At 39.4% G+C, this 27,400-nt stretch overlaps 1 protein-coding gene across 2 annotated transcripts in view; it reads left to right on the top strand.

Moving 5' to 3' along the window:
- Positions 1-27,400, top strand: part of mRpS18C (mitochondrial ribosomal protein S18C) — a 127,424-nt gene that overhangs the window by 65,316 nt on the left and 34,708 nt on the right. For both annotated transcript variants that reach the window (XM_090388149.1, XM_090388150.1), the window contains exons 3-4: positions 1,863-1,943; positions 10,958-11,084. In XM_090388149.1, the coding sequence (XP_090244275.1) occupies positions 1,863-1,943; positions 10,958-11,084 (208 nt within the window). The remainder of the gene's footprint in view (positions 1-1,862; positions 1,944-10,957; positions 11,085-27,400) is intronic.

Consider the following 27,400-nt stretch of genomic DNA (forward strand, 5'->3'; position numbering starts at 1 on the left):
TTGAAATCTTTTTTTAAAATGAATAATACAGTCAATTTTATTATATTATTTTTATATACTGTATAAATGTATATATTATTTAAAAAATAATAATACAGTCATTAATGACTGTTATTTAAACAATGTACAATTTATATTTATAAATTATAAATATGTGTTATTTATGAATATGTTTGTAATTTTTTACTTTAAATCTGGCATAGATTTAAAGTAAACCTAAGTTTTCCAGGTGGCAGTAGATTGGGAATAAATTTGGTGACCTTTGCTTATATCTTTAATTTTGTGATAAAATAGTTGAAAAGTTGCTATATTCAATGATATTTTAAAATATGCTTGTAAATGTAAAATGTTAGGAGTTATTACTACACGGCGTTGCAGTTGGAAAATGAAACGGATGCAAGAAAAAAATAAAATAATGACCCCACACGAGTAAACTAACTATGGTTATTCAAAGTAACTTTCTCCCACATCCACAAACTGATTAGAATGACTGGAAGACCATGACTAGTACACCATTCAATGTTCTCATTACAGCTCTTTTAATAGTGTCAACGTCATCAAAATAACAGCCTTTCAGTGGTGCCTTGAGATTTGGGAACAAAAAGAAGCCACATGGGGGCTACATCTGGTGAATATGGTGGGTGCGACAGTATGCAGACTTTTTGCTAGCAAGCCGAAAACTTCTGAACAATAAGTCTTGTGGCTTGGCTTGGTGCATTGTTGTGCAAGAGGAACCAACTGCTGTCTTCTCCATAGGTCGCACATGATCGATTTCTGCAATGAATGTTTCAAAATGTCAAGATAGTAGGCAGCAGTAACACCTTGGCCATTGGGCATGAATTCTTTGTGCACAATTCCCTTGCTATTGTAGAAAGTGATGAGCATGGGTTTGATTTTTGACCTTTCTTGATGAACTTATTTGGCTTTGGTAGAGTTTAACTTTCACTTTGTTGTGGGGGGTCATACTGAAACTACATTTTTTCATCTATAACGATCAAATTCAGGAAGTTGAGTTTGCTTTCAGTGGCCTTGATGAGTTTTCTGTAGTGTTCAACTCGCACCTGTCATTGACTATCTGTTAAAAAATATGAAATAAATTGCACACAGACCTTCGTTTTCTTTAAATCCTGGGTTATTATTTGTTGAATGGTTTCTTTATTGCTGCACAGATCTTCTGAAATCATTATTAGTAGTATTTTACATCAGTTATTGGTAATGATTTCTTGCACTCTTTCAATCAAACTGTGGTATTTGAACCATTTTTGCTTACTCTGGATGTTTGTCATCTTCCAGTGATGCTTTTCCAAGGGCAAAGTGTTTCTGCTGTTTGAACACATGTGCACGAGACAGACAATTCTCTTCATACACTCACTTCATCATTTGTAACATTTCTGTGGCACTTTTGTCCCAATGAACACAAAACTTGATGTTTGCTTTTTGTTCCACTGTCCTTCTGCAACACAGACCACAGGAGAGAGAGAGAGAGAGAGAGAGAGAGAGAGAGAGAGAGAGAGAGAGAGAGAGAGAGAGAGATGCAGTTCAGCTCACACTGCATTTTGAAATGGCAACAATTTCCACTGACCTCGAACTGTGATTCTTGAGGAACAATCATTCTTCTATTTCATGTTTAAATCTAGTATGTGGCAGCACCAGCACTCATCCTGTAACATCAGTCTTATTTTCCAGTTTCCGTACTGTGGATTTTAAGTCTGAGATTAATACAGTACAAATGCATGTCAGAATACAGCAAAAGAAAATTCAATTAATCATTGTCTAATCATAATTGTTTATTATCATATTTGCCAATATTATTATCAGTATTATTTCTCTGTTTAAAAATTACATTTAAATGTTTTTTGTAGCCTCAGGACATTGAGAATCCATATGAGCAAGAAAAGCAACAGTGCCTTCTCTGCAAATATAATATACCTGTAGATTATAAGGTAAATATTAAAATTTAATTTCAGTAGCATAAAAACAAAATAATTTTCAGTCTCATTACATGGCTTTTTTACCCCAATGTGCTCCTTGTCATTAACTGTGAAGACTTTTTTCCTATTCTCAAACAGATAAATATTTAATATTCATGGTTGGAAAATATTGGTAGCTAATTTAAAGAAGTATTTAGTAATATCCTTATTAGATAAATTTGAAGAAAATATTCTGTTTAACTCATTTTATGAGTTAGTATTAGTAACGGCCGTAACCATACGGCCGTTACTAATACTAATACTAATACTATTAACTGTGAAGACTTTTTTCCTATTCTCAAACAGATAAATATTTAATATTCATGGTTGGAAAATATTTGCCGACCGGGCTAGCCAGGTGGGTAAAAGGTGCCTGCCTGGCAACCCAAAGGTCGCGGGTTCGAATCCCGCCTCGGGCTTGGATCAAAGTACTGCAAAAACCTTGGGAGGTGCACTATGGCCACAGAAGCCGATGCGCTAAATTACAATTTGGTGCACTGATGGAACAATTTGAGTCCCTGAAAAAACGAGTGCTTGCCCTCGAAAATAATGCTTCTGGGAGCTCGTCAGGGACTCAAAACTCCAGCAATCTACCAAGTGATGCACACCCGATTCGAGCCTCAAAACAGAAAAACCAAGTGCAAACTACCCTGGTTAGAAAGGACATTGTTTTATTAGGAGACTCCATTGTCAGGGAAACGGGGAATATTTTTTGTAATAAAGATAGGTGGAGCAGAACCAGGGTATGTCTGCCGGGAGCAACTATTGATGATGTCACCAACAGACTGTCAGATTTTAAAGGGGGTAAAGAAAATATTATTATTCATGTGGGAACAAACGATATTAAACGTACACGATCTGACGATTTGTTGGAAAAATACAGGACCATGCTGAGGAAATGTCGCGAGCTAGGCCATAATGTCTATGTGTCTGCAATTCTGCCCAGACACGATAGGAGGGATTATATGTTAAGAGCCTTGTGGATTAACTCAAGACTTGAAGGAATCTGCAAGGCTTTAGGGGGTAAATTTCTATCAGCATGGCCCACACTTGTAGGTAGAAGGAATTTGTTTTGTAGAGACGGGATACACTTAAACAAAGGTGGTGCAAACGTTTTTGCCAGTATTATTGAGGATACCTTAAAGGCTCAGGGAAACTGCTAGTTAGGGGGGATGTGGGTAATACTGACACGCGTTTATCTGATAATATTGGTCAATGTAACTCTTGCACATACCTTAAGAGTTCTTATCTGTTACCCCAACTGGACGTATTATCTAGATGTTCTGGGGGCAAAGACGTTTCACGTGAGCGGGTAGCTAATATCAGGGAAGAGAGCCTAAAAAACTTCAAGGGTTGTGTTAGGGTTGTTAAATATACAAGAACAGTAAATCTTAATTGTTTATACAGTAACGTTAGAAGTGTCGTCAATAAAATGAGCGAATTCGAACTGGTGGTTAAAACAAGTAACGCGGACATAATAGGGCTTACGGAGACGTGGTGCCACCCGGAAATTGGGGATGATGAGTTTCAGTACGGCTTGTATAATGTCTTTAGGAAGGATAGAGTAGATAGAAGGGGTGGTGGGGTAATGCTTCTTATCAGAAGCAGCCTGAGTGCGACGATAGCTTTCCCAGATTCAGACATTTCACATGCTAGTATAGAGTCTGTATGGTGTGAGATAGTTGGAAACAAAGGTACAATGCGAGTAGGCATAATCTACAGACCAGGTGATTGTGAAGACTATGACAAAAGCCTCTACATGCAAATGGAATGGGCAAGTAAGCGTCAATGCATTATTATGGGTGATTTCAATTTGCCTCTAATTGATTGGAGTAAATGGGAAGGAAACTCGACATGGGGAACAAAATTTTTAAATCAACTAGATGACTGTTATTTGTATCAACATGTCAGGGAAAGTACTAGAGAAAAGAATATCCTAGACCTCATCATCACACATGAATCAGATGACATAACAGGGCTGACAGTAGAGGAACCAGTAGCAGGAAGTGATCATGGAGTTCTACGGTGGATGATGACGAGAGAGGTAGCAGAAGTAAAAGGCAAAGGAATGGGTTTTAATTTCAGAAAAGGAAATTACGATGCCTTAAGGTACTACATGGCCTCTATTAACTGGGTAGATATCGCGCAGAGAATGAATACAATTGAACTGTGGTACGCTTTTAAAACATTAATCACAGATGCCTTGAATGCGTATATACCATTAAAAAAATACTCCACGAGAAGGGTTCCAAGTTGGATGAATAGTGAAGTTGCCACATTACTTGAGCAGAAAAAGGTGGCATGGAAACGTTACAGAGCAATAAAAAGTCCTGAAGCCTATAACAGCTACAAGGTGATGTGTAATAGAGCCACAGAAAAGGTTCGACAGGCAAAGGCAGTTTATGAGAAATCACTAGCAAACAGAGCAAAGAGGGGGGATAAAGAATTCTTCACATATATAAATGCCAAGAAGAGCAGGACAAACCAGATCGGACCTTTACGTAAGGGAAAGGGGATAGTGATAAATACACCAGCTGCCGTTGCAGATGAACTCAACAGTTATTTTGCATCGATATTTACAAATGAAAAGCCTTTTGTGGCAATGGGAAATTGTGGGAGCGAAGTTAAAAAATATGTAATTAATGATATTGAAATTTCGCAAGATTATTTAATGAAAAAACTTTCAAGCCTACAGACTAGTAAGGCTCCTGGAGTTGATGGAATATACCCTATAATCTTGAGAGAGGCGGCAAGCGAGTGCATTGAACCACTGAGGCTGGTTATGCGAGCATCACTAGACTCTGGGGAGATTCCCTTGGATTGGAAAAGTGCAAATGTATCTCCCATACATAAGGGTGGCTCTAAAAGTGAAGTGGGAAATTATCGACCTGTCAGTCTGACTTCAGTAGTAGGGAAAATCATGGAGGCATTGATCAAGGGTGGAATTCAGGATCATTTGGATCGAATTGAAATTCTCAAGGATACTCAGCATGGTTTTGTCAAGGGAAAATCATGTTTAACAAATCTGGTTCGCTATTTCGAAAGGGTCACTCACGAGCTGGATTTAGGGAATAATTTCGACATTGTTTATTTAGATTTCAGCAAAGCTTTTGACTCAGTCCCACATGAGCGGTTGCTTTATAAGCTGGAACAGGTTGGAATCACTGGGAAAATCCTTAGATGGATAGAAGGATGGCTTCAGGGCAGGAGGCAGAGGGTTGTGATAAATGGCTATTCCTCAGATTGGGTTGATGTAAGAAGTGGGGTTCCCCAAGGATCAGTATTAGGACCACTGTTGTTTTTAATTTTCATAAACGACATTGATGAAGGGATAGAGGGCGTGATGTCTAAATTTGCAGATGATGTTAAAATTGGTAGAGTAGTTAATGATCACTGTCAAGCTGAGCTTCTTCAGAGAGACCTAGATAGACTTCAAGAATGGTCAGAAAAATGGCAGCTGTGCTTTAATCCAACAAAGTGTAAGGTATTACACCTGGGAAACAGTAATCCCAAAATAACTTATTCACTTGGTGGAGTTCAACTAAACCCAGTACTGGAGGAAAGGGACTTGGGTGTTACGATACGGTCAGACATGAAATTCTCTGAGCATTGTAAACAGGTTGCAAGGAAGGCCCATGGTGTCCTATCGATGATCTATCGAACTTTTGCAAGTAGAGATAGGGACGTGATAATCCCATTATATAAGGCCTATGTTAGACCACACTTGGAATACTGTGTTCAAGTATGGAGACCGCACCTAAAGAAAGACATCGAGCTTCTTGAAAGGGTGCAAAGAAGGGTAACTCGCCTGGTGAGATCGGCAAAAGGGCGTCCTTATGAAGAAAGACTTCGAATATGTGGGTTGCAGAGTTTGGAAACTAGACACCTTAGAGGAGATTTGATTGAGGTGTTTAAGGCTCTGAGAGGCATCAGTAAAATGAATGAGGACAAAATTTTCAAGATTATAAATGATGCTAGAACTAGGGGACATAAATTCAAGTTACGCGGGGAAATGTTTAGATTGGACTGCAGGAAGTTTTATTTTAGCCAGCGAGTTATAAATTACTGGAATAAGTTGCCTTCATGGGTGGTAGAGGCCGACAGTTTGGGGAAATTCAAAGGTCATCTGGATAGTACTTTCGGGTAAGGGAAGCGCATAGGATGATAGGATTAATTTCCTTTTTATTTAATTTTTAATTTCATTTTATTATTTTTATTTATTTATTAATTATTATTATTATTTATTTATTTATTTAATTTTTGTTTTTATCATTGTTTTGCTCGGATTTTTTTTTTTTTTTTTTTTTGGCTGGTGCAGCATAAGCCATAGGCTTTCTTGCACCATACGGCCGTTACTAATACTAATACTAATACTATTAACTGTGAAGACTTTTTTCCTATTCTCAAACAGATAAATATTTAATATTCATGGTTGGAAAATATTGGTAGCTAATTTAAAGAAGTATTTAGTAATATCCTTATTAGATAAATTTGAAGAAAATATTCTGTTTAACTCATTTTATGAGTTATAATCAGATTATTAAAGTACACTGTTACAGATGAGGACAGTTAGCTTTGTGGTACTTTAACCCTGGATTTGTTACCTACAATTTAAATTCCCCCAATGACAGTGTTTACAATAAATATCTTTATTAAAGATATATAATTAAAAATATACAAAATACATTTTACTGATAAAATATTTTTAAATAAAAAAAAAAATGTTACTTTTAATGATATAATTTGGAGTTTTCCTTTTGATCCATATTAGAAAAAAATATCTTGTGGTCCTCATGCTTAAAATTAAAATAAAATTAATAAATTGTCTAATAGATATTAGATAATATTTGTATTTATTTACTTATTTAATTTTTTTAATGAAAACTAAAGAAAAGCCTATAGTAATAGTACCGAAAATAGTACCAATTACCTATAGTAATTGGTACCATTTTCGGGTAATTTTTGGGAAATATGTATGAAGGGAGGTTGTTCCAGAAAATGGAAGTTGAAGGAAAAAATGAGGAAGAAAAGTAGGCTCTGTGAGTTTAAATTTGGACAATAAAAGGATGCTGACTGGTTTTGTTAGAGATGGGTCATTAATTCACCTTACTGCCCTCTTTTGAATGGAATCAAGAAGCCTGAGAGAGGTTTTGGGGGCCCCCCCCTATCCCAGATGTGGGAACAGTATTTGGTGGTTGGGCAGATTTGCGATTTGTATGGAGTGAGTAGCTGTTGGAAGAAAAGTAATGTCGAGAATAAAAGAGAAAACACAGTTTTTTAGATGCAGAGGAAGCAATATTTGTGATGTGCTTATGCCAAGAGAGAGAGAGAGAGAGAGAGAGAGAGAGAGAGAGAGAGATTAGAAGTCAGGGTAATCCCAATAGAGATATATGATCTTGTCTAGATCATAGCTGTCATTGAAGATAAGCATAGGAGCAGAAGCTAAGATAAGCATAGGAGCAGAAGCACAGGTTGACCTCGATTAATGTGATTAATTCGTCCTGCGAGCGCATCGCACAAAATGGAAACACGTTAATCGAATATAATAATCATTTGGAAAAATTATAATTGGTCTGTGACCTTCAGGAATGTCCATAAAGAATATTAAAAATGCCTTTTAAATAACTTTTTAACTGCATACCATGTAAAAGATAGTGAAAATAATTATTGAATTAAATGTTTATTGCATAAAATACACAATGAAGAAACTATTTGTTATGGAAATATTTGAACAGAGTCGTTTGAACATTGTTGGCTTTCTTTTTTTCTTCAATCAATTTCCGACAGCCGACAGCAATCTAGGCCTTGGCGAAATAAATATCAAAGAAAATATCGCAGAGAACCTCAAACCTTTTGTTTGAGGTTCTCTACAATACAAAAGATTTCATCTAGTTCTTTTACCGTTATCTCCTTTGTGGTAACATTTTCATTTTTCTCAGTTGAAAATTAAAATTTTTGTTTGCATTTAAAAATTAGAATTTTTAAATGCAAGTCGGCACTTGACTTTATTAGCGGGCGACAAAAAAAAGTAACACGTCCGATGGTTGACGGAACACACTGAGGTGGGCAGTGGACAAACGCTTGTTTGTTGCCCATCCGATGCGCAGCAAGCTTAGTGCGATTCAAATATTCTTCAACTATCACATAAAAAAAATCGCATTAACTGGAAATTTGCATTGTGTAAAGTGAAAAATTATACCGCTATTGGTATAATTTTTTCCAATAGCGGTAACTGAAAAACTCGTTAATCGAACTTGTGTTACGTGAGGCCTGGCTGTATTCTTTTTGAGAATTATAAGCCCCACTGGAGAATTACTTTGAGATCAGCATTTAAGGAATTGGTAGTGGATATTCGAAAAGTTGAAGCTGTATGTGCAGGTTTCTTAAATTGAAAGGTAGAATGCAATGTGCCGTGATCAGCAAAACTATGAATAGGATTTCTGGTCAGTGGAAGGTCATTAATATATAAGAGGAAAAGTGTGGGAGAAAGAACTGAATCTTGAAGAACACCTGCATTAGTGGGGAAGTTAAAAGACAGAGCTGTCTACCAACACCTGCGGTGAGTGGTCAGAGGGGAAACTGAATAGCCTATTACAAAAAAAAGTAGTTGGCAAACCATAAGATGGAAGCTAATTTAAGAGACTTTTATGCCAAACATGATCAAAACCTTTGAAATGTCAAGAGCAACTGTTTGAGTTTCAACTTTTCCATTGAATTTGTCCACAGATGGGTAATGCAAGCCAAAATATTACCAGTGGATCAAGACTGATGGAATTCATACTGGTGATTATTGATCAAATGGAAGGAATCCATGAGGTGTGGCGCCCACACCACATGGAGGAATGCCGCCCCTCTATGTTACCCTCTGTGTTTGAACATTTTGATGCCAGGACTGGCGTCAAAATGTTCAAACAGTGACCCAACGGCGAAACTGCAAAGGTCAGCGGAAGGTTGATGTTAGAGGCGAGCGCCAGGTCTGACGATTCATGCAAGCGAACAGGCGCAGCACTGTTGAAGAATTGACTACCCAATACAGCATGGGCCAACCTGGAACAATATCTGGCATGACATGCATCGCATGCTCGCACATATGGGCTATACCAGCAGATGACCCCTATGGCATCCTCTCCTAACCAAGGTTCATCGGTGTAAAAGACTCGCCTGGTGCAAAGAGTTGCAAGTTGGATGTTAGAAGACTGGAAGGTGTGTTGGTTGGATGAGTCATGTTATTTACTCCACACTGTGGATGGTCGTGTACGGATTTGCTATCAACAACATGAGGCTCTTGATCCATCATGCATGGAATCAAAAGTGCAGGCCGGTGGAGGCAGTGTGGGGCATGTTTCACTGTCAGGAACTTGGACCCCTGGTGCGTGTGGAACAACGTATCAGTGGTCTCTGCTATTGTCAACTGCTTGCTGACTGTGTACTTGTTCGACTATGTTACACTTTTTCCCAAATGGCAATGGTGTCTTCCAAGATGACAATGTGTCGAGCTATCGATGCATTGTCATCGGGCACTTGTGCAGGAATGGTTTGAGGAACACAGTTCTGACTTCCAGCATACCGACTGGCCTCCAAACTCCACTGATATCAATCCCACAAAGCACTTGTGGGACACTATGGAAAGGCATATCAGGCATCTGGATGCACCAATCACCTCCATACCTGCATTGCTGACCACATTACACACAGCTTGGTTGGCCATACCTCCCAAATGCTTCCGACATCTTGTTGAATCAATGCCACGTTTGATCGCTGCTGTACTGAGGGTACTTACGAAGTATTGGGCATAATTCAGTGATAATTCAGTGTATATGTGCCTATTTATATAATTTATTCATAGTAGTGCAATGCAATACTAATGCAGTTAATAGTAACTATGCTGTGCCGACCGGGCTAGCCGAGTGAGTAAAGTACCTGCCCGGCAACTCAAAGGTCGCGGGTTCGATTCCTGCCTCGGGCTTGGATCAAAGTACTGCAAAAACCTTGGGAGGTGCAATATGGCCACAGAAGCCGATGCGCCAACAACTACCAAATCAAAAAAAAAAAAAAAAAAAACTATGCTGTGAGCATTAAGATTAAACTGGGCAGTTTAATCTTTTGCAGTTCCAGAAACATAAGAGGAGGAAGAAGTCTTTGTAATTATTATATTTTTTTTCCAATCCTGTTTTTAAGAGCATTCCTGCTTTCTGAGTACAGTCAGTTCTGCTTTAACGTGCATTTTAGCAATGAGAGTTTGCTCCAACTCGACTGATATATAAGTGAACAATGCGAGTATAACGCGATTTTCGCATTAGGTCATGCACGATTTTGTATTAACACCAGGTGAATGCAAAACCTGGCACCAAGCTGAACATAGCAACCTGCAAAGCAATACATACAAGTTTATGAAGCTTAAAAAATGTCAAATTTGTGAGAGCTATATTTAGCATTTACTGTAGTTGTTTTGGTTGGAGACACACCATTGTCATTTGCTGTATTCACAAGATAGGTGATATTGTAGGCCGATTCATGTTTTCCGGAGCTTAGATTTTTCTGTTCGAACATAAATTTCGTGAGGCCCGATAGCTTGAGCAGAGGAGCACTTTTACTGTTTTAAATTTTACAATCCAAAAAATAAAAAAAAATGTCAATGAACAGAAATATCAATTGGTATGTACATATTACAGTATTTATTAAGCTATGTACGTAAGCATACATAGCCTCTGACCAGTACAAGGTATCTTGTCAAGGTAAAGTGCTATATTTATTGCCATATTTATTTATTAGAAATTTAAGATGTATAAAACTGTGTTAGCAATTTTATTGGGTTTATAATTTTTTTAGTGTTTTACTTATCAGACTGAAGGTTTGTTTTGAGTACTCTACCCCTATTTTTCCCTTAAGTCCTGTTATTTTTAATGCTTGAAATAACACAGAGATTTTTAGAAACACATTTACTGTGTTATAGCAGAACTGACTGTATTGTGAATTTTTATTTTCAGAATGTAAAGCTTCTAAGTCAGTTTGTCTCTCCCTATACTGGACATCTTTATGATAAACACATAACTGGCCTCTGTAATCAACAACAGGAAAAAGTAAAAGAAGCAATAGAAAGAGCACGAAAGATATGTAAGTTATTTAATGGTTTAATACAAATTTTTGTACTTGTATTTCTAATAATTAAGGCAACTTTTTGGAAGGGTGAATCATTAACGGGTCCTTGAGGTTGTCACAGACATTCTTTCAGATATGCCAGACAAGCTGTCGTGCTACCTGGGAGTCTAAATTGCTGATGGAACTGATATTCGGGTGACATTCAAGTCAATTAGACCCAATTTCTGGTCAGTCTGTGACAGCCAAATCCTTTGCTTGCACCTTCACGATGGTGGGACTGTTTGTAATCCTGGGTGTAACCTCCCTGCACAAGCACACTGCGGGTGACCACCCAGGTATGAAGCAACGTAAGCAGGGATCTAGGTGTGGCACCCACACCACATGGAGGAATGTTGCCCCTCTGTGTTACCACGCAATACTAGGTGGTAGATGACTCTCATCAACCGGTCCAATTCCACCACTTTGCATTTGGAGGCTTGAAGTGGTGGAACCCATGTTTAGTCTCCACAGCTAAGTTCTGGTCAATCCTTTCCCATCTCTTCCATTATGCAGTATAACTGATTACTTTTGAGGTTATGATGAACATCATGGAGAGATCCAATCTCCCTTACACTTCGAGGGCACAGCTCTAAAACGGTGTTCGCAGGCCGGCCTTTAGTACACCGGACTGAACCTATTGGTAACTCTTTTGGAGGCTTCTGGATCAGCTAGTGTATAATCTTGCTACCTCTACCCTGCCAGATAGTGACTGGAGGGAGTCTGAGTAGTGTGTACGTGGGGGGGGGGGCATTGTCGAGGCTATGTTATGTCAAGGATCTGGGTATATTCTTACCCTGTGTATGCCATATCCAAAAATTTCATTACTTCATTCAGCATGTCCCCTCAACTTTTTCTTACTATTGAATACACCATGAATTGTCAAACTAATAGAGTAAGCTTATCTGTGAAAAGATCAAATCTCCCAAACACTTCCTAGTTCATTTCACAAATATACGTGGCCTCAATTCTAATCTCAACATTGTCCATTTCCACTTGCAGTCTGCTAAACCCTATGTACTTTTCTGACAGAATCTCAGTTATCGGTTGATTCAACTACTGCTCATCTCAGTTGCCCAAATTATTCGTTGTATGATTCCTTTCGCCTCAAAGGTGGTACTTGTGCATATGTCAGTTCCAATATTCCCTGTCAGAGATTTAGTAATTTGGAATCTCCTCTTTTTGATCGTCTCTGGCTTAAAATCTCTCTACTTCACTGTGTCAAATTCATCTGCTGTCCCTACTGTTCTCCCACCCCCACTAATCACTTGGAGCTCTGACTTTCTCTCTTTGCAACTTGACTTTCTCCAGTCCAACTTTCCTAACAGCGAGGTAATTTTCCTTGTTGATTTTAATGTTCACAACTCCAGCTGGCTTCCGTTGTCTTGTCACCCCGACCCAGCTGGTCGAGATGCTGAGGCTTTTGCAATTTCTAATGACCATTGTTCATTTACCTACAAGAATACCAGACAATCCTAATCATACAGCCAACATGCTTGATCTTTTTTTTCACAAACAACCCTTCTAAGTACACGGTCGAAGTGAGTGGTCCTCTAGGTACCTCAAATCAAAACTTGGTGATTGTCTCTTCTCCAATGGAGCCTTTATCTGATGGCTATTCCCAACCTCATATTGTTTGCCCTTACAAGAATGGAAAATGGGATGTGAAATTTCTTTTCCATGGTTGGATTACAGTTTCAAAACTTCTGATGTCAATCTTTGCTCAGATCATGTCAGTGAAATTATTCTTGTAGGAATGGAATCCTTTATTCCACACTACACTTTAAAATCTCGTCCTTTATCTAAACCTTGGTTTTCCAATAAATGTGCTAAGGCTGTTCAAGAGAAGAATGTTGCATATCGTAATTGGCTTGTTTCCAATTCTTCAGTTTCATTTTCTGCCTACACCAAAGCTCGCAACAATTGTAAAGCAGTCATTAATCAGTCAAAACTAGATTTTGAACAGGCTAAGAGTAGAAAACTTGCTGCTTGCCCAAATGGTAGCCGGGCAGTCTGGTCTCTTGCCAAAGCTATTGGCCACAAAGTTTGCCCATCTCTGCCAAAACCAGATGGTTCTGTTGTCACTTCAGCTAAGGATAAAGCTGACCTGCTAGCATCCCATTTTTCTTCCAACTATTTTTTTTTCTTATTCCAAAGATATTTTTCCCTCTGCTTGGAAATTTGCTCATATCCAGCTAGTTCCTAAAAAGGGTGTCAAGTCCCTCCCATCCAATTATCGTCCTATTGCAGTTATTTCTACTCTTTCTAGAGTAATGGAGAAATCAATTAGATAACAACTCTTAAACTACCTAGAAACCTTCTCTCTGATCAATGATCGCTAGTATGGATTCCATCAGTGTCGACCTACTGGTGATATTCTGGCTAATCTTAATGGACAAAATTTATGGACAAAATCAACAGAAAAGTTTGGTGAAACACAAGCAGTTGCTCTTGCTATCTTATAGGCTTCCGATCATGTTTGGCATAAAGATCTTCTAAACTAGCTTCCATCTTATGGTTTGCCAACTGTTTTTAGTAATTGGTTATCCAGTTTTCTCTCTGATCGCTCACTGAGGTTGATGGTAGATGCCTTTCTGTGTTCTAATTTCTCCACTAATGCTGGTGTCTCCCAAGGTTCAGTTCTTTCCCATTCTTTTCCTCTTGTTGTATATTAATGACCTTCTTCCATTGACTGGAAATCCCATCCATAGTTTTGCCGATGATAGCACATTGCATTCCACTTTCCATTTTGAGAAACCTTGTCCTGCTCAATCAGCTTCAACCTTTTTGAAAATCTCCTACCAATTCCTTAAATGCCGATCTCCAGGTAATTCTCCAGTGGGGCAAAAACAACTTAGTTGATTTCAATCCTTCTAAAACTCAGTCTTGTCTTATATCTCACAAAAAGGATTCTTCTGCTCTTACGCTTATCTTTGGTGACACTCTGATTTCTAGGCAAAATGATATCTCTTTTGGGGATTACTCTGAATTCTAATCTCTCTTGGCACAAGCATATTACAAAAATTGGTTCCTCTGCATCTAAAAAACTTGGTTTTCTCTTTTGCTATTGGCGTTACTTTTCTTTCAAACAGCAGTTCATTCTGTACAAATCCCAAATCCGCCCTACCATGGAATATTGTTTCCACATCTGGGGCAGTGTCCCCAAAACCCCTCTGAGTCTTCTATATTCCATTTAGAAAGGTCAGTTAGGTTAATTAATGACTCCTTTCTAACAGAGTCTCTTCACTCTCTGTCTCATAGACATACTGTTTCTGCTGTATGCTTTTTCTACAGATACTTACATGGGCACTGTTCTTCTGAATTGGCTTCTATAATTCTTGCTCTCTCTTTCAAAACAGTCCGAACATGTGCCACCACCAGCCATCTGTTTACTGTCCAACTTCAAACTCACAGATCCAACTTTTCATCTTCCTTGTTTATTCATTCAACTGCTGCTTTCGGGAACAACCTTCCTTCATACGTATTTCCTGAAAATTAGTCTACAGAAGTTCAAGTCCAATGTCAACAAATATCTTCTTTTGTCTTCTCAACCTCCAACCCAAACATGGTACTAAGTACTATAGGTTCTAACACCTCTAGTGTTTGTGGTTTTCAAAAAAAAAAAAGAAAAATTAATGGACCTGATAATAGTGTTACACCTGTGACATAAATATCAGTTGTAATATTTCATCTAAGCTTGGCAGCAGCAGCTAAACTTCTGCTAGCATTGTCCTTCAGCCTGTCAGACATTCTCTCAGGTATGCTAAGCTATGCTTGCTACTTTGGAGTCTAAAACACTGATGGAACTGATATTCGTGATACAACCATCCAGTGGACCTAATTTCAGCAAAGTCTGGGCGGTCTGTGACAGCCAGATCCTCTGTTTGCACCTTCACAACAATGGGACTGTTAGTAACCCTGGATATAACCCTCATGTGCAAGTCCTGTAATATGATGCCTAGCATACTGGAGGTGACACCACCCAGGTGTGAACCAATGCAAGCAGGGGCACAGGTGTGGCATTTGTCCACACCACATGGAGGTATGTTGTTCCTCTGTGTTATCAGGAAATAGTAGGTGGTAGATAACGCTTATCACTGGTGTAATACCACCACTTTGTTTATTGGAGACTTGAAGTGGTGGAACCCATGTTTAGTCTCCAGAGCAAAGTTCTGACAAATCCCCCATGTCTTCCATCATGCAGTACGATTGATGTGTATTGTGCTTATGATCTACATCATCGCGAGATCCAATCGTTCTTACGTTTTGAGGGTACAGCTCTGAAATGGTGTTCACAGGCAGGTTCAGCTAGTGTTCATCTTGCTGCCTCTACTCTGTCAGATATTGACTGGAGGGATTCTGAGTAGTGCATACATGAGGGAGCATTGTCAAGGCCATATTATGTCAAGAAGCTGGGTATATTTTTACCATGTGTATGGAAAACCAAAAATTTCATTCATAAAGCATGTCCTCACAACTTTTCTTCTACTGAATACACCATGGATTATAGTCAAACTAATAGAGCAAACTTATATGTGAAAACATCTGAACACTTCCTCGCTCATTTAGAATAGATGTGTGGAAGTTTGCCATTAGCATTAGTTGAGGCAACAGCATCAGCCAAGAAAAAAAAACAAAAAAAAACACCCATTCCCACTTCACCCATCCGGTCACTCCAAATTTTTGTCTAGTTAAGCCTTAAATTTATTTAATATTTAAGCTATCAACTTCCACAACAACAACAGATGGAAATCAAACAAGGTCATCCCAAAAGGATTTCTCTACAAACTACCGTTTCCTAACGAATGTATGGGACGTGCCTGTCAAAACTTCAGCTAACAAGACCCTGAACATATGGATTGGCTGCCTTCATCGAGACTTGCAAAATTCTTTGAGTAAAGCAGCCCTACTAGTCGAACTTAGAAGTTTAGTTTCCGACCCTGTTTACACCAATATAATCCATACCTTGTGCTACCAAGCCATCCGAGAATCCGAATGCTACTGTACACGTCAAAAATGTAAGTTTGCTGTTTTAATTGGCGAGTCCCGTGAATTTCGTTGTCAGCATAATACCTACCCCTTCCACAAGTTGCACACATTTTGTATTGAACTTGAACAACAAGCAGTTATCTACAGAACAAGTAGACCTGTTGACCCTGGGTATGAAATTTGCTGTTCTCCCAAGAAACCCACCAATCACTGATATTGCCTTAGGCGTAGAAGCATGTTTAACACGTTTCTCTGAAGATGTGGCAAACACAATTTGCCTAAAGACTACAGCAATTTTGCACCATGCTTGCCCTGCTTCTTCCAATCTGAACTGCAAACAAATTTCTGCCCTTAAGACATTGAAACAAGACTCATCCATCATCATCCTACCGGCAGATAAAGGACGTCGAACAATCGTAATGAATCACACAGATTATGAGACAAAAGCCTTGCTGGTCTTGCAGGACACTTCTGTTTACCAACCCTTAACTGTTCCTCCCATCAAAGCCTTGGAACGATGGGAGTCGAAAGTGAACATCCTCGTCAGCAGTTGGCTTAAACAATCATGTTCAACGACTCCATTTACCAACAGGTACACGGCACAGCCATGGGTTACCCGGTTAGTTCAGTCACGGCAAACATCGTGATGGAGGAATTAGAGGGTCGTGCATTTACGAATGTACCAGATCCCATTACCTTTTGGTGTCGCTACATGGATGATGTGTTCGTGGTTATGGCCAGAAATTCGGGTGACCAAATCTTAGACCACCTCAGTTCTCTGTCGCCTTTCATAAAATTCACCATTGAGCTAGAATCGGACAACACCATACCATACTTAGACACCCTTGTCTGACGCGAGGGCATGCGCTTGAAGATAACTGTCCATCGTAAACCAATGTGTGCTGGCCAATTTACCAACTTCCAGTCAGCACACACGCGTAGGCATCTTCTTGCCACTGCACGAACTTGCTAACTCGTGCCTGGACTCACTCTAGTTCGGTAGATGAAAGACACACCGAAATTGCTAAAGTCAAGGTGGATCTTACGAAGTGTGGCAATCCCATCAATGCCCTTGACAGGTGTGACCTACAGACACATGGCCACGTAGCGACCAACAGAAACACCCAAGGTAATGACTCAACCGTGAACACCTTTATCCCATACTACCCAAACCTATCACACCAGGTTTCTAGGGTCTTAAAATCACGTGGGATAAAATGCGTACGACTCCCAGACAGAAAGTTACATTCCTTCATCTCTAAAGTGAAAACACTTACTACGAAGTCCCCACCTTACTACAAAGCAGATTGGTCTACCGCATCTCTTGCCATGACTACACTAGCTGCTACATTGGAGAAACTGGAAATGGCTCGAAAAACGCTTTTCCAAACTCGAACGAGCAATCCGCTTAGTGGATGTGGAGCACACAGCTATTGCCGAACACGTTTGGGCAAACACCATGTGGTTGCTTAAATGTTGACCCACACTGCGATGTCGTGACTGTGGATAGGTCCCGCCACTATCGGCGACGTGCCTGGTTGGAGTCACTGAACATCACATGCTCCAATACCTTGGACAACAGGAGCAGTGGATATTGGGTCCACCCTATCATTGAAACAACAATTCCGACTAATGACAAACACTGGCAACATTCGCATGCATCACAGCCACAGACTTCAACATCCAACAATTAATCACGCACCTCACGTACGTGATTGGCAGTACATGCCCTCATGTTCCATTCTTAACTGTCAGTTTAACTGAGGAAGGTTGACAAAACAGCCGAAAGCTTTTGTATGTATCTAATTCCTTTATTAAACTTATCATAACTTATTCTGTCTCCGTTTCGCTCTGTGCCACAGTAATTGGATATTAACAAATGGAAGTCTGTTCCAGCAACCAGCTATCCATTGGCTAAAGGCAAACTTCCACAAATCTGTTCTACAACTGTCTTTCCTCAATTTGAATCTATGCTCCTTCAGGTTCTTACTCTGAGCAAGCGAAAGTATCCCGTCACCATTGACGGGATACAATAGGCCCAGCACCGAACCGTGGGGGACGCCACTAACATTGGCCCAAGTAGAGCAGTGTCCATTGATTACCACTCTCTGTCTTCTCCCCCTCAACCACCCCTTTATCCATAGAAGCAATTTGCCTCTAATGCCATACGGCTAAAATTTGTACAGCAGTCTTCCATGTACAACAGTATCAAAAACTTTCCTGAAATCCAAGTATATGATATCAAAATTATTTTTAGCATCCAGTTCCTTTGTGACCACATCATAGTATCCAATCAAATTGTTCAGACAAGACTTTGCCCTAACAAACCCATTCTGTGTCTGAACTATTGCTGGAACAGACTTCCATCTGTTGTGGAAGTTGATAGTTTAAATAAATTTAAGGCTGAACTACACAAACATTTGGAGTCATGGCTTAAATGGGAAGATTTTTTTTTTTGACGCTATATATGCTTGCTTTCTTGCATCACATGAGTCTGCTAATGCTAATTTCACAAATATACATGCTATCAGTTCTTTCAATCTCAATGATGTCCATTTCTACTTACACTGCCAACCTCGACGAACTTTATCTGACAGAATCCGAGTTATCGGTTGATTCAACCACAGATAATCTCAGTTCTCCGAATTATTACTGTATGAGTGTGATTCCTTTCACTTCAAAGGTGGTACTGGTGCATATGTTCGTTCCGATGTTTACTGCCAGAGACAGTAATTTGGAATCCCCTCTTTTCAATCTTATCTAGCTTTTTTTTTTTTTTTTTTTTTTATGTAAACCCCAAACATGAGAGGTGTTAGAACCTATAGTACTTAGTACCCTGCTTGGGTTGGAGGTTGAGAAGACGAAAGAAGATATTTGTTGACATTGGACTTAACTTCTGTGGACTGTAATTTTCAGGAAATATGTATGAAGGAAGGTTGTTCTAGAAAACGGCAGTTGAATGAATAAACAAGGAAGATGAAAATTTGGTTCTGTGAGTTTGAAGTTGGACAGTAAATGGATGTTGGATGGTGGCGGCACGTGTTCGGACTGTTTTGAAAGAGAGAGCAGGAATTATAGAAGCCAATTCAGAAGAACAGTGCCCATGGAAGTATCTGTAGAAGAGGCATGCAGCAGAAACAGAACGTCAATGAGACAGCAAGTGGAGAGATATTCTAGTTAGAGATGCGTCATTAATTAACCTAACTGTACTTTTCTGAATGGAATCAAGAAGCCTGAGAGAGGTTTTGGGGGCACCACCCCAGATGTGGGAACAATATTCCATGGCAGGGCGGATTTGCGATTTATACAGAGTGAGGAGCTGTTTGGAAGAAAAGTAACGCCTAGAGCGAAAGAGAAAACCAAGTTTTTTAGATGCAGCAGCAATATTTGTAATGTGCTTGTGCCAAGAGAGATCAGAAGATCGCATTTAAGGAATTGGTAGCAGATTTTCGAGAAGTTGAAGCTGATTGAGCAGGACAAGGTTTCTCAAAATGGAAAGTGGAATGCAATGTGCTATCATCGGCAAAACTATGGATTGGATTTCTAGTCAATGGAAGAAGGTCATTAATATACAAGAGGAAAATAGTGGGGGAAAGAACTGAACCTTGGGGGACACCGGCATTAGTGGAGAAGTGAGAAGAAAGAGAGCCATCTACCATCACCCTCAGTGAGCGATCAGAGAGAAAACTGGATAACCAATTACTAACAACAGTTGGCAAACCATAAGATAGCAGCTTGTTTAGAAGACCTTTATGCCAAACATGATCGAAAGCCTTTGAAATGTCAAGAGCAACTACTTGTGTTTCACTGAACCTTTCCATTGAATTAGTCCATAAATGGGTAACATAAGCCAGAATATCACCAGTGGATCGACACTGATGGAATCCATACTGGCGATTGTTGATCAGACGGAAGGTTTCTGGGTAGTTTAAGAGTTGGCGGTTATTTGATTTCTCCATTACTTTAGAAAGAGTAGAAGTAATTGCAATGGGACGATAATTGTATGGGAAGTATTTGTCACCCTTTTTAGGAACTGGCTGGATAAGAGCAAATTTCCAAGCAAAGGAAAAACACCTGTGGAATAAGAAAGTGAAAAAAGGCGGCAAAGAATAGAAGTAAGTTCAGGAGCACAGGTTTTGAGAACAAGTGGAGAAATACCATCGGGACCTGGAGCTTTGTTAGCATCAAGATTAGTCAAAATCCTTCTGAGATCCTTTTGACGGAAGACCACAGGAGGCATTGAATGGAGCGTGTTGGGAATGGTGGGAGGTGTTTTACCAAGATCATTAATACATGAGTTGGAAGAAAAATGGGATGCTAGCAGGTCAGCTTTATCCTTGGCTGAAGTGACAACAGAACCATCTGGTTTGGACAGAGGTGGGAGCAGAGATGGGCAAAAGTTGTGGCCATTAGCTTTGGCAAGAGACCAGAATGCTCGGCTACCGTTAGGGCAAGAAGCAAGTTTTCTACTCTCAGCCTGTTCAAACTCTAGTTTGGACTGATTAATAAGTGATTTCAATTGTTGCGAGCTTTGGTGTAGGCAGAAAATGAAACTGAAGAATTAGAAACAAGCCAATTACGATATGCAACATTCTTCTCTTGAACAGCTCTAGCACATTTATTGGAAAACCAAGGTTTAGATAAAGGACGAAATTTTAAATTGGAGTGTGGGATAAAGGATTCCATTCCTGCAAGAATAATTTCACTTCCACAATCTGAGCAAACATTGACCTGAGAAGTTTTGAAACAGTAATCCGACCAAGGAAAAGAAGTCTCGCAGGTAATCCCATTTTGCATTCTTGTAATGCCAAACAACACGAGGTTGGGAATAGCCATGATATAAAGGTTCCATTGGAGAAGAGACAATCACCAAGTTGTGATCTGAAATGCCTAAAAGACTTCTCACTTCGACTGTGTACTTAGAAGGGTTGTTTGTGAGAAAAAGATCAAGCGTATTGGCGGTATGATTAGGATTCCGGTATTCTTGTAGGTAAATGAACAATCTGTGCAAGTTCATTAGTAATTGCAAAAGCCTCAGCATCTCGACCAGCTGGATCGGTGTGACTAGTAAACGGAAGCCAGCTGGAGTTGTGAACATTAAAATCACCAAGGAAAATTACCTCACTGTTAGGAAAGTTGGACTGGAGAAAGTCAAGTTGCAAAGAGAGGAAGTCAAAGAGCTCCAAGTGATTAGTGGAGTTGGGAGAACGGTAAAGACAACTGATGAATTTGACACAATGAAGAGAGAGATTTTAAGCCAGAGAAGATCAAAGAGAGGAGATTCCAAATTGCCAAGTCTCTGACAGGGAATATCAGAACTGACATATGCACAAGGTACCACCTTTGAGGCGAAAGGAATCATACAGTGAATAATTTGGGCATCTGAGATGAGCAGTAGTTGAATCAACTGATAACTGAGATTCTGTCAGAAAAAGTACATTTATCTAAACCTTGGAAAACCAAGGTTTAGATAAAGGACAAAATTTTAATGTGGAGTGTGGGATAAAGGATTCCATTCCTGAGAATAATAATTTCACTGACATGATCTGAGCAAATGTTGACATCAGAAGTAGCAGGGGTTTGGCAGACTGCAAGTGGAAATGGACATCATTGAGATCAGAATTGAGACTACATATATTTATGAAATGAATTAGGAAGTGCTTAGGAGGTTCACAGATAAGCTTGCTCTATCTTTTGACAATTCATGGTGTACATAATATTAAGAAAAAGTGGGTGGGACATGCTGTAAGAAGTAATGAAATTTTTGGATATGGCGTACACATGGTAAGAATATACGCAGATCTTTAACATAACGTGGCGTCGACAATGCTCCCCGCATACACACTACTCGGAATCCCTCCAGTCACTATCTGGCAGAGTAGAGATAGCAAGATTATACACCTCAAAAGTCATCAATCATACTGCATGATGGAAGAGATAGCGAAGGGTTGACCGGAACTTAGCTCTAGAGACTAAACATGGGTTCCACCACTTCGAACCTCCAATAATTGTCAGGTGGTAGATAACTTTCATCAACCGGTGAAATACCACCACTTTGCTTATTGGAGGCCTGAAGTGGTGAAACCCATGTTTAGTCTAGAGCAAAGTTTCCGGTATCCTGCTCTCACCATACTTCTCCTTCAACCCATGCATGGTACTAAGTACTATAGGTTTTGACACCTTTCGTGTTTGGGGTTTTCATAAAAAAAAAAAAAAAAAATAAGCAAAGTGGTGGTATTGCATCGGTTGATGAGAGTCATCTATCACCTAGTACTGCCTGGTAACATAGAGGGGCGGCGTTTCTCCATGTGGTGTGGTGTGGACGCCACACCTCGACCCCTGCTTACGTTGGTTCACACCTGGGTGGTCACCCACCATGTACTTGTGCATGGAGGTTATACCCAGGAATACTAACAGACCCACCATTGTGAAGGTGCAAGCAGAGGATTTGGCTGTCACAGACCCTCCGGACTTCGCCGAAATTGGGTCCACTTGACTTGAGTGTCACCCAAATATCAGTTCCATCAGCGTTTTAGACTACCGGTAGCAAGTACAGCTTGTCTGGCATATCTGAGAGAATGTCTGTGACAATCTCAAGGACCAAAGCTTAAAATCTCTCTACCACATTCTGTCAAATTCATCTGTTGCCTCTATTGTCCCAAATCCACTAATCACTTGGACTTTTGTAACGTTTCTTTGGTGATTTTAACATTCACGGACCCAGCTGGTCGAGATGCACAGGTTTTTGCAATTACTAACGACCTCGCACATTGTTGTTCGTTTACCTACGAGAATACGAGACAATCCTAACTATTCAGCCAACAAGGTTGATATTTTTCTTACAAATAACCTTTGTGAGTACATACTTAGTAAGAAACCATCACCAAGTAAGTGGTTGGTGATGGTCTCTTCTTCAGTGGAGTCTTTCTCTTGTGTGTGTGTGTTGTGTTGTTTGGCATTAGAAGAATGCAAAATCGGATGATCTGCGAGATTTCTTTTCTTTTTTTTCTTTGATTGTATTACTGTTTCAAATCTTCTGATGTCATCATTTGCTCAGATATGTAGTGAAATTATCCTTGTAGAGATGAAATCCTTTAATTACACTGCACATTACAATCTCATTCCTTTATCTAAACCTTGTTTTTCCACTAAATCTGGTAAGGCTGTTTGTTCAAGAAAAGAATGATGCATTTTGTAATTGGCTTGTATCCAAACTTGCTTCTTGTCCAAATGTTTGTCGAGCATACTAGTCTCTTGGCAAAAGTATTGGCTACAACTTTTTCCCATCTCTGTCAAAACTGGATAGTTCTATTGCCATTTCAATTTGCAATTACTAATGACCTCGTACAAATTGTTCGTTTACAATTTGTATGAGGTCTCGTGTTCTTACACAAATACCAGACATAACAAAGGCACCTGAAGTGGATGGGATCTATCCAGTTATATTAAAGGAGGCAGCAAAGGAAGTAAGCAAACACTTAGCCATAATTATGAGAGCATCCTTGGACTCAGGGGAGGTACCCATAGACTGGAGATGTGCATATGGGACCCCAATTCACAAAGGAGGATCAAAAGCTGACAAGTAATTATAGACCTGTGAGTTTAACTTCTGTTCCAGGAAAGTTAAAGAAGCACTGCAGGATCATCTAGACAAATTATGCTTGCAAATTGTCTAGATGATCAATTGTCTTGGAACGAATTATGCTTGCAAACCAAGGTACCACTGTATTTTGCAATTCATAAATAAGCCACAAGAACCGGGAAGAAGTTATCATTGGCAGATTAGTGTACCTTCACACCTACTGCTCAAAACAAAAAAAAAAAAAAAAAAAAGACCAAATGTTTAGTTTGATTTAACGTGTAGTGTCGATTGTTGCATTCTGTCACACCACACAAGGACAAATTTTGTTTCATTATTTATGTCAGGGATGTCTGAATTTAAAAAAAAAAAAAATTTTTTTGTATAGTAACTTTTTTTTTTTTTTTGTTTTGTTTATAAATCGCGAAAATGATGGGCAAACAAGAGTTGTGCTTTCAAATTAAACAAAAACTTGAAAACTGTGCATCCCTTAAATCTCTAATGAACCATTATAATGTTAGTGACCAAACCATACACGACATTGTAAAAAAATAAAGGGAAGCATCTTATTTGAACACACAAGAAGTATGTTTTAAGTTTTTTTGTTCATCGTCATCAGCCATTTTCAATCCACTGCAGGATGAAGGCCTCTCCAGCAACTTTCCAGTTCCTTCAGTTTGAGCACTGGCCATCCATTTACTACCCAAAAATTCATGAATTTCATCTATCCATCTCCGCCTTTGTCTTCCAGGTTTTCCTCTAGCTCCTCTTGGGTACCATTCTGTTATTTTCTTAGTCCATCTGTCATCATGTCTTCGAGCTATGTGTCCCGCCCAAGACCATTTTAGTTCTTTAGTTTTGATAAGAATGTCCTTTACTTGAGTTTGCTGCATAATCCATGTGTTTCTCTTCTTATCTAACAGTCTGATTCCCAATATAATTCGTTCCATTCTTCGCTGTGTAGTTCTCGGCTTCTCTTCCATTCTTTTGGTGAGTGCCCAAGTTTCACTTCCATAAGTCATGGTGGGGAGTATATATTGATTCATTATTTTACGTTTCAGACAAACTGGGATATTGCTCTTCAGTATGTGACTATATTTCCTGAATGCTATCCATCCAAAATTTATTCTTCTTTTGACTTACAGCCATTTATCATAAAACTAATAACTTGTCCCAGATAAGTATATTACTCCACCTTTTCAAATACTGCTCCTTCAATCATTATTTCCCTTTCTGTGGCATACTTGTTCATCATTACTTTTGTTTTAGCCATATTCATCTTTAGTCCAAAATCCTTACTAACTCTGCATAAATGATTAAGTTTTTCCTCTAATATTTGGGATCGTGGCTTATGACCACAATGTCATCTGCAAATCGTAAATGGTTTAGGTACTCTCCGTTCACATTGACTCCTTTCTGCGACCAGTCTAATCTTCTGAAAGCTTCCTCAAGGGCAGCAGTAAACAGCTTCGGAGATATTGAGTCTCCCTGTCTAACTCCTTTCTCGATTTTAAATTTGTATTGTCTTTGTCTAGTCTAATAAAGGAGGTAGCACTCTCATATATTTTCTTCAAAATCATAATATATGGGGTATCTATGCCTTGTCTTTCCAGTGCCTGAAACATTGCCTTATGCTGTATGGAGTCAAATGCCTTTTCATAATCCACAAATGCCAGGCATAATGGTGTTTTATATTCATTTGCTTTCTCCATTAGCTGTGATATTACGTGAAGGTGATCCATAGTTGAGAATCCTGTCCTAAAGCCAGCTTGCTCTTTCGGTTGATTCTCATCAAGTATTCTTTCTAATCTGTTAGTAATGACCCTTGTGAACAACTTGTAGATGTGGGATAACAAGCTAATTGGTCTATAATTTCCAATTTCTGATTTATCTTCTTTCTTATGCAGCAAAACTATGATTGCATTATTCCGCTGCTTAGGCATCACACCTTTTCTAATGCACTTTGTGAAGAGCCTTGCCAGTTTTTGTTATGTCTCTTCCTCCCAATTTTAACAACTCTACAGTAACTTCATCTTCCCCTGGGGCTTTCCGATTCTTCATTTTCTTCAATGCATGTTCTACCTCATCAGGAAGAATATCGGGTATGTCGTATGTGTTGCTACTTTGCAATCCATCTTCCCCACTGCTACCTTCACACCTACTGCTCAAATTCCCTCACTCCTTGTATAATTCTCTATAGTAGTCTGGTATCATTCCCTCGCTCCTTGTATAATTCTCTATAGTAGTCTTCTGCTATTTGAATTATGCCTTCTCTTCTGTTTATAAGTACACCATCGCTATTCTTCAGTTTCAGTATCATTTGTCTTTCTGTATTACTGCTCATGGCTGCTGATTTAAATCCTTTGTTTTCCCTTAATGCTTTTTCTACTTTTCTTGTGTTAAATCTTCTTATGTCCTCTCTGAGTCTCTTTCTAATGGCTTTGCATAACTCAGTATACTCAATTTTCTCCCTGTCAGTGTTTTTCTTGCTCTTCATTTGTCGTCTTCGGTTCATCATGACAAATGTTTCTTGACTAATTTTTTCTTCTTTGGATTTCTGTTTCCCTATAGGTTTCTTGGGCTTTATCACTTTCAGAAAGTTGTAATATTCCTCGTCGATATCTTGGTCCTGAGCAGTCTGCAGAAGCTCAAACTTGTTCTTAAGTTCCAGTACATACTGCTTTTTCTCCTCCTCTGTTATCTCAAAGACTTTTGTATTATTTACTCGAGTCAGTTTTTTCCTTTCCTACATCTATATCAAGTGTACATACACATTCTGTGATCACTTCCAACATTTACCTTATTTAGGACGGTAACATCATTCACAATATATCTTCTGTTAGCGAGGATGAAGTCGATTTCATTAGTTAGTAAAAAAGGCCTACATGCTCTGGATTCATTATGAAAAATCTTATTCTGTTTCTCAGAGCAAAACTGGAGTTACAATTAATAAGCTTTCGGCTGGGAGGCAGCCTTCTTCAGATTGAATACATGAATGGCAGTTGGAATAGAGATGTGCACTGCCAGGATGGTGCGTGAGGTGCGTGGTTAATTGTTTGTTGATGTTTGTGGCTGTGACATATGGTGGTGACGTGGCCAGCCTTTGTCTATGGATAGAATTACTGCCTCTGTGATGGGGTTAACTTGGCAGCCAATGTTCCTGTTCAAAGAGGCATCCGAGCATTTTATATTTAACAATTCCAATCAGGTGCGCTTTAGGTAATGGTGGGACCTGTCCGCAACCACGACATCGCGGTGTGGGTCGATGTCGTGGTGGGTTGTCCAGACATGCTCGGCGATAGCTGAGTGTTCTACATCTGCCAAACGGACCGTGTTCTACATCTGCCAAACGGATCGCCCTTTTATGTTCTGAGAGACGTTTCTCGAGTCGACGTCCAGTCTCTCCAAAGTAGCAGCTGGTGCAGTCACGGCAAGAGATGCGATAGACCAAGCCGCTCTGTAGAAGAGTGGGGACGGGTGTTTTTACGTTGGAGATAAGAGAACGCAGTTTCTTGCCTGGGAGTTGGATGCATTTTATCCCATATGATTTTAGGATTCTACCGATCTGTTGTGACAGGTTGGGGTAGTATGGGATAAACGGCCTCGTGGATGACTCGACCCTGTTGGCGTTGCATTAGTTGTTAATCCATTTGGACTCTTCCATGTCCACTTTCTGTTCACCCTTTTCTTGAAAAAAGTGTTCATTACTGACAGTCCTTGAGATTCT

This window comes from Mastigoproctus giganteus, chromosome 13 (genome assembly GCF_048544385.1).
Source record: "Mastigoproctus giganteus isolate SK-2022 chromosome 13, ASM4854438v1, whole genome shotgun sequence".
NCBI lineage: Eukaryota > Metazoa > Arthropoda > Arachnida > Uropygi > Thelyphonidae > Mastigoproctus > Mastigoproctus giganteus.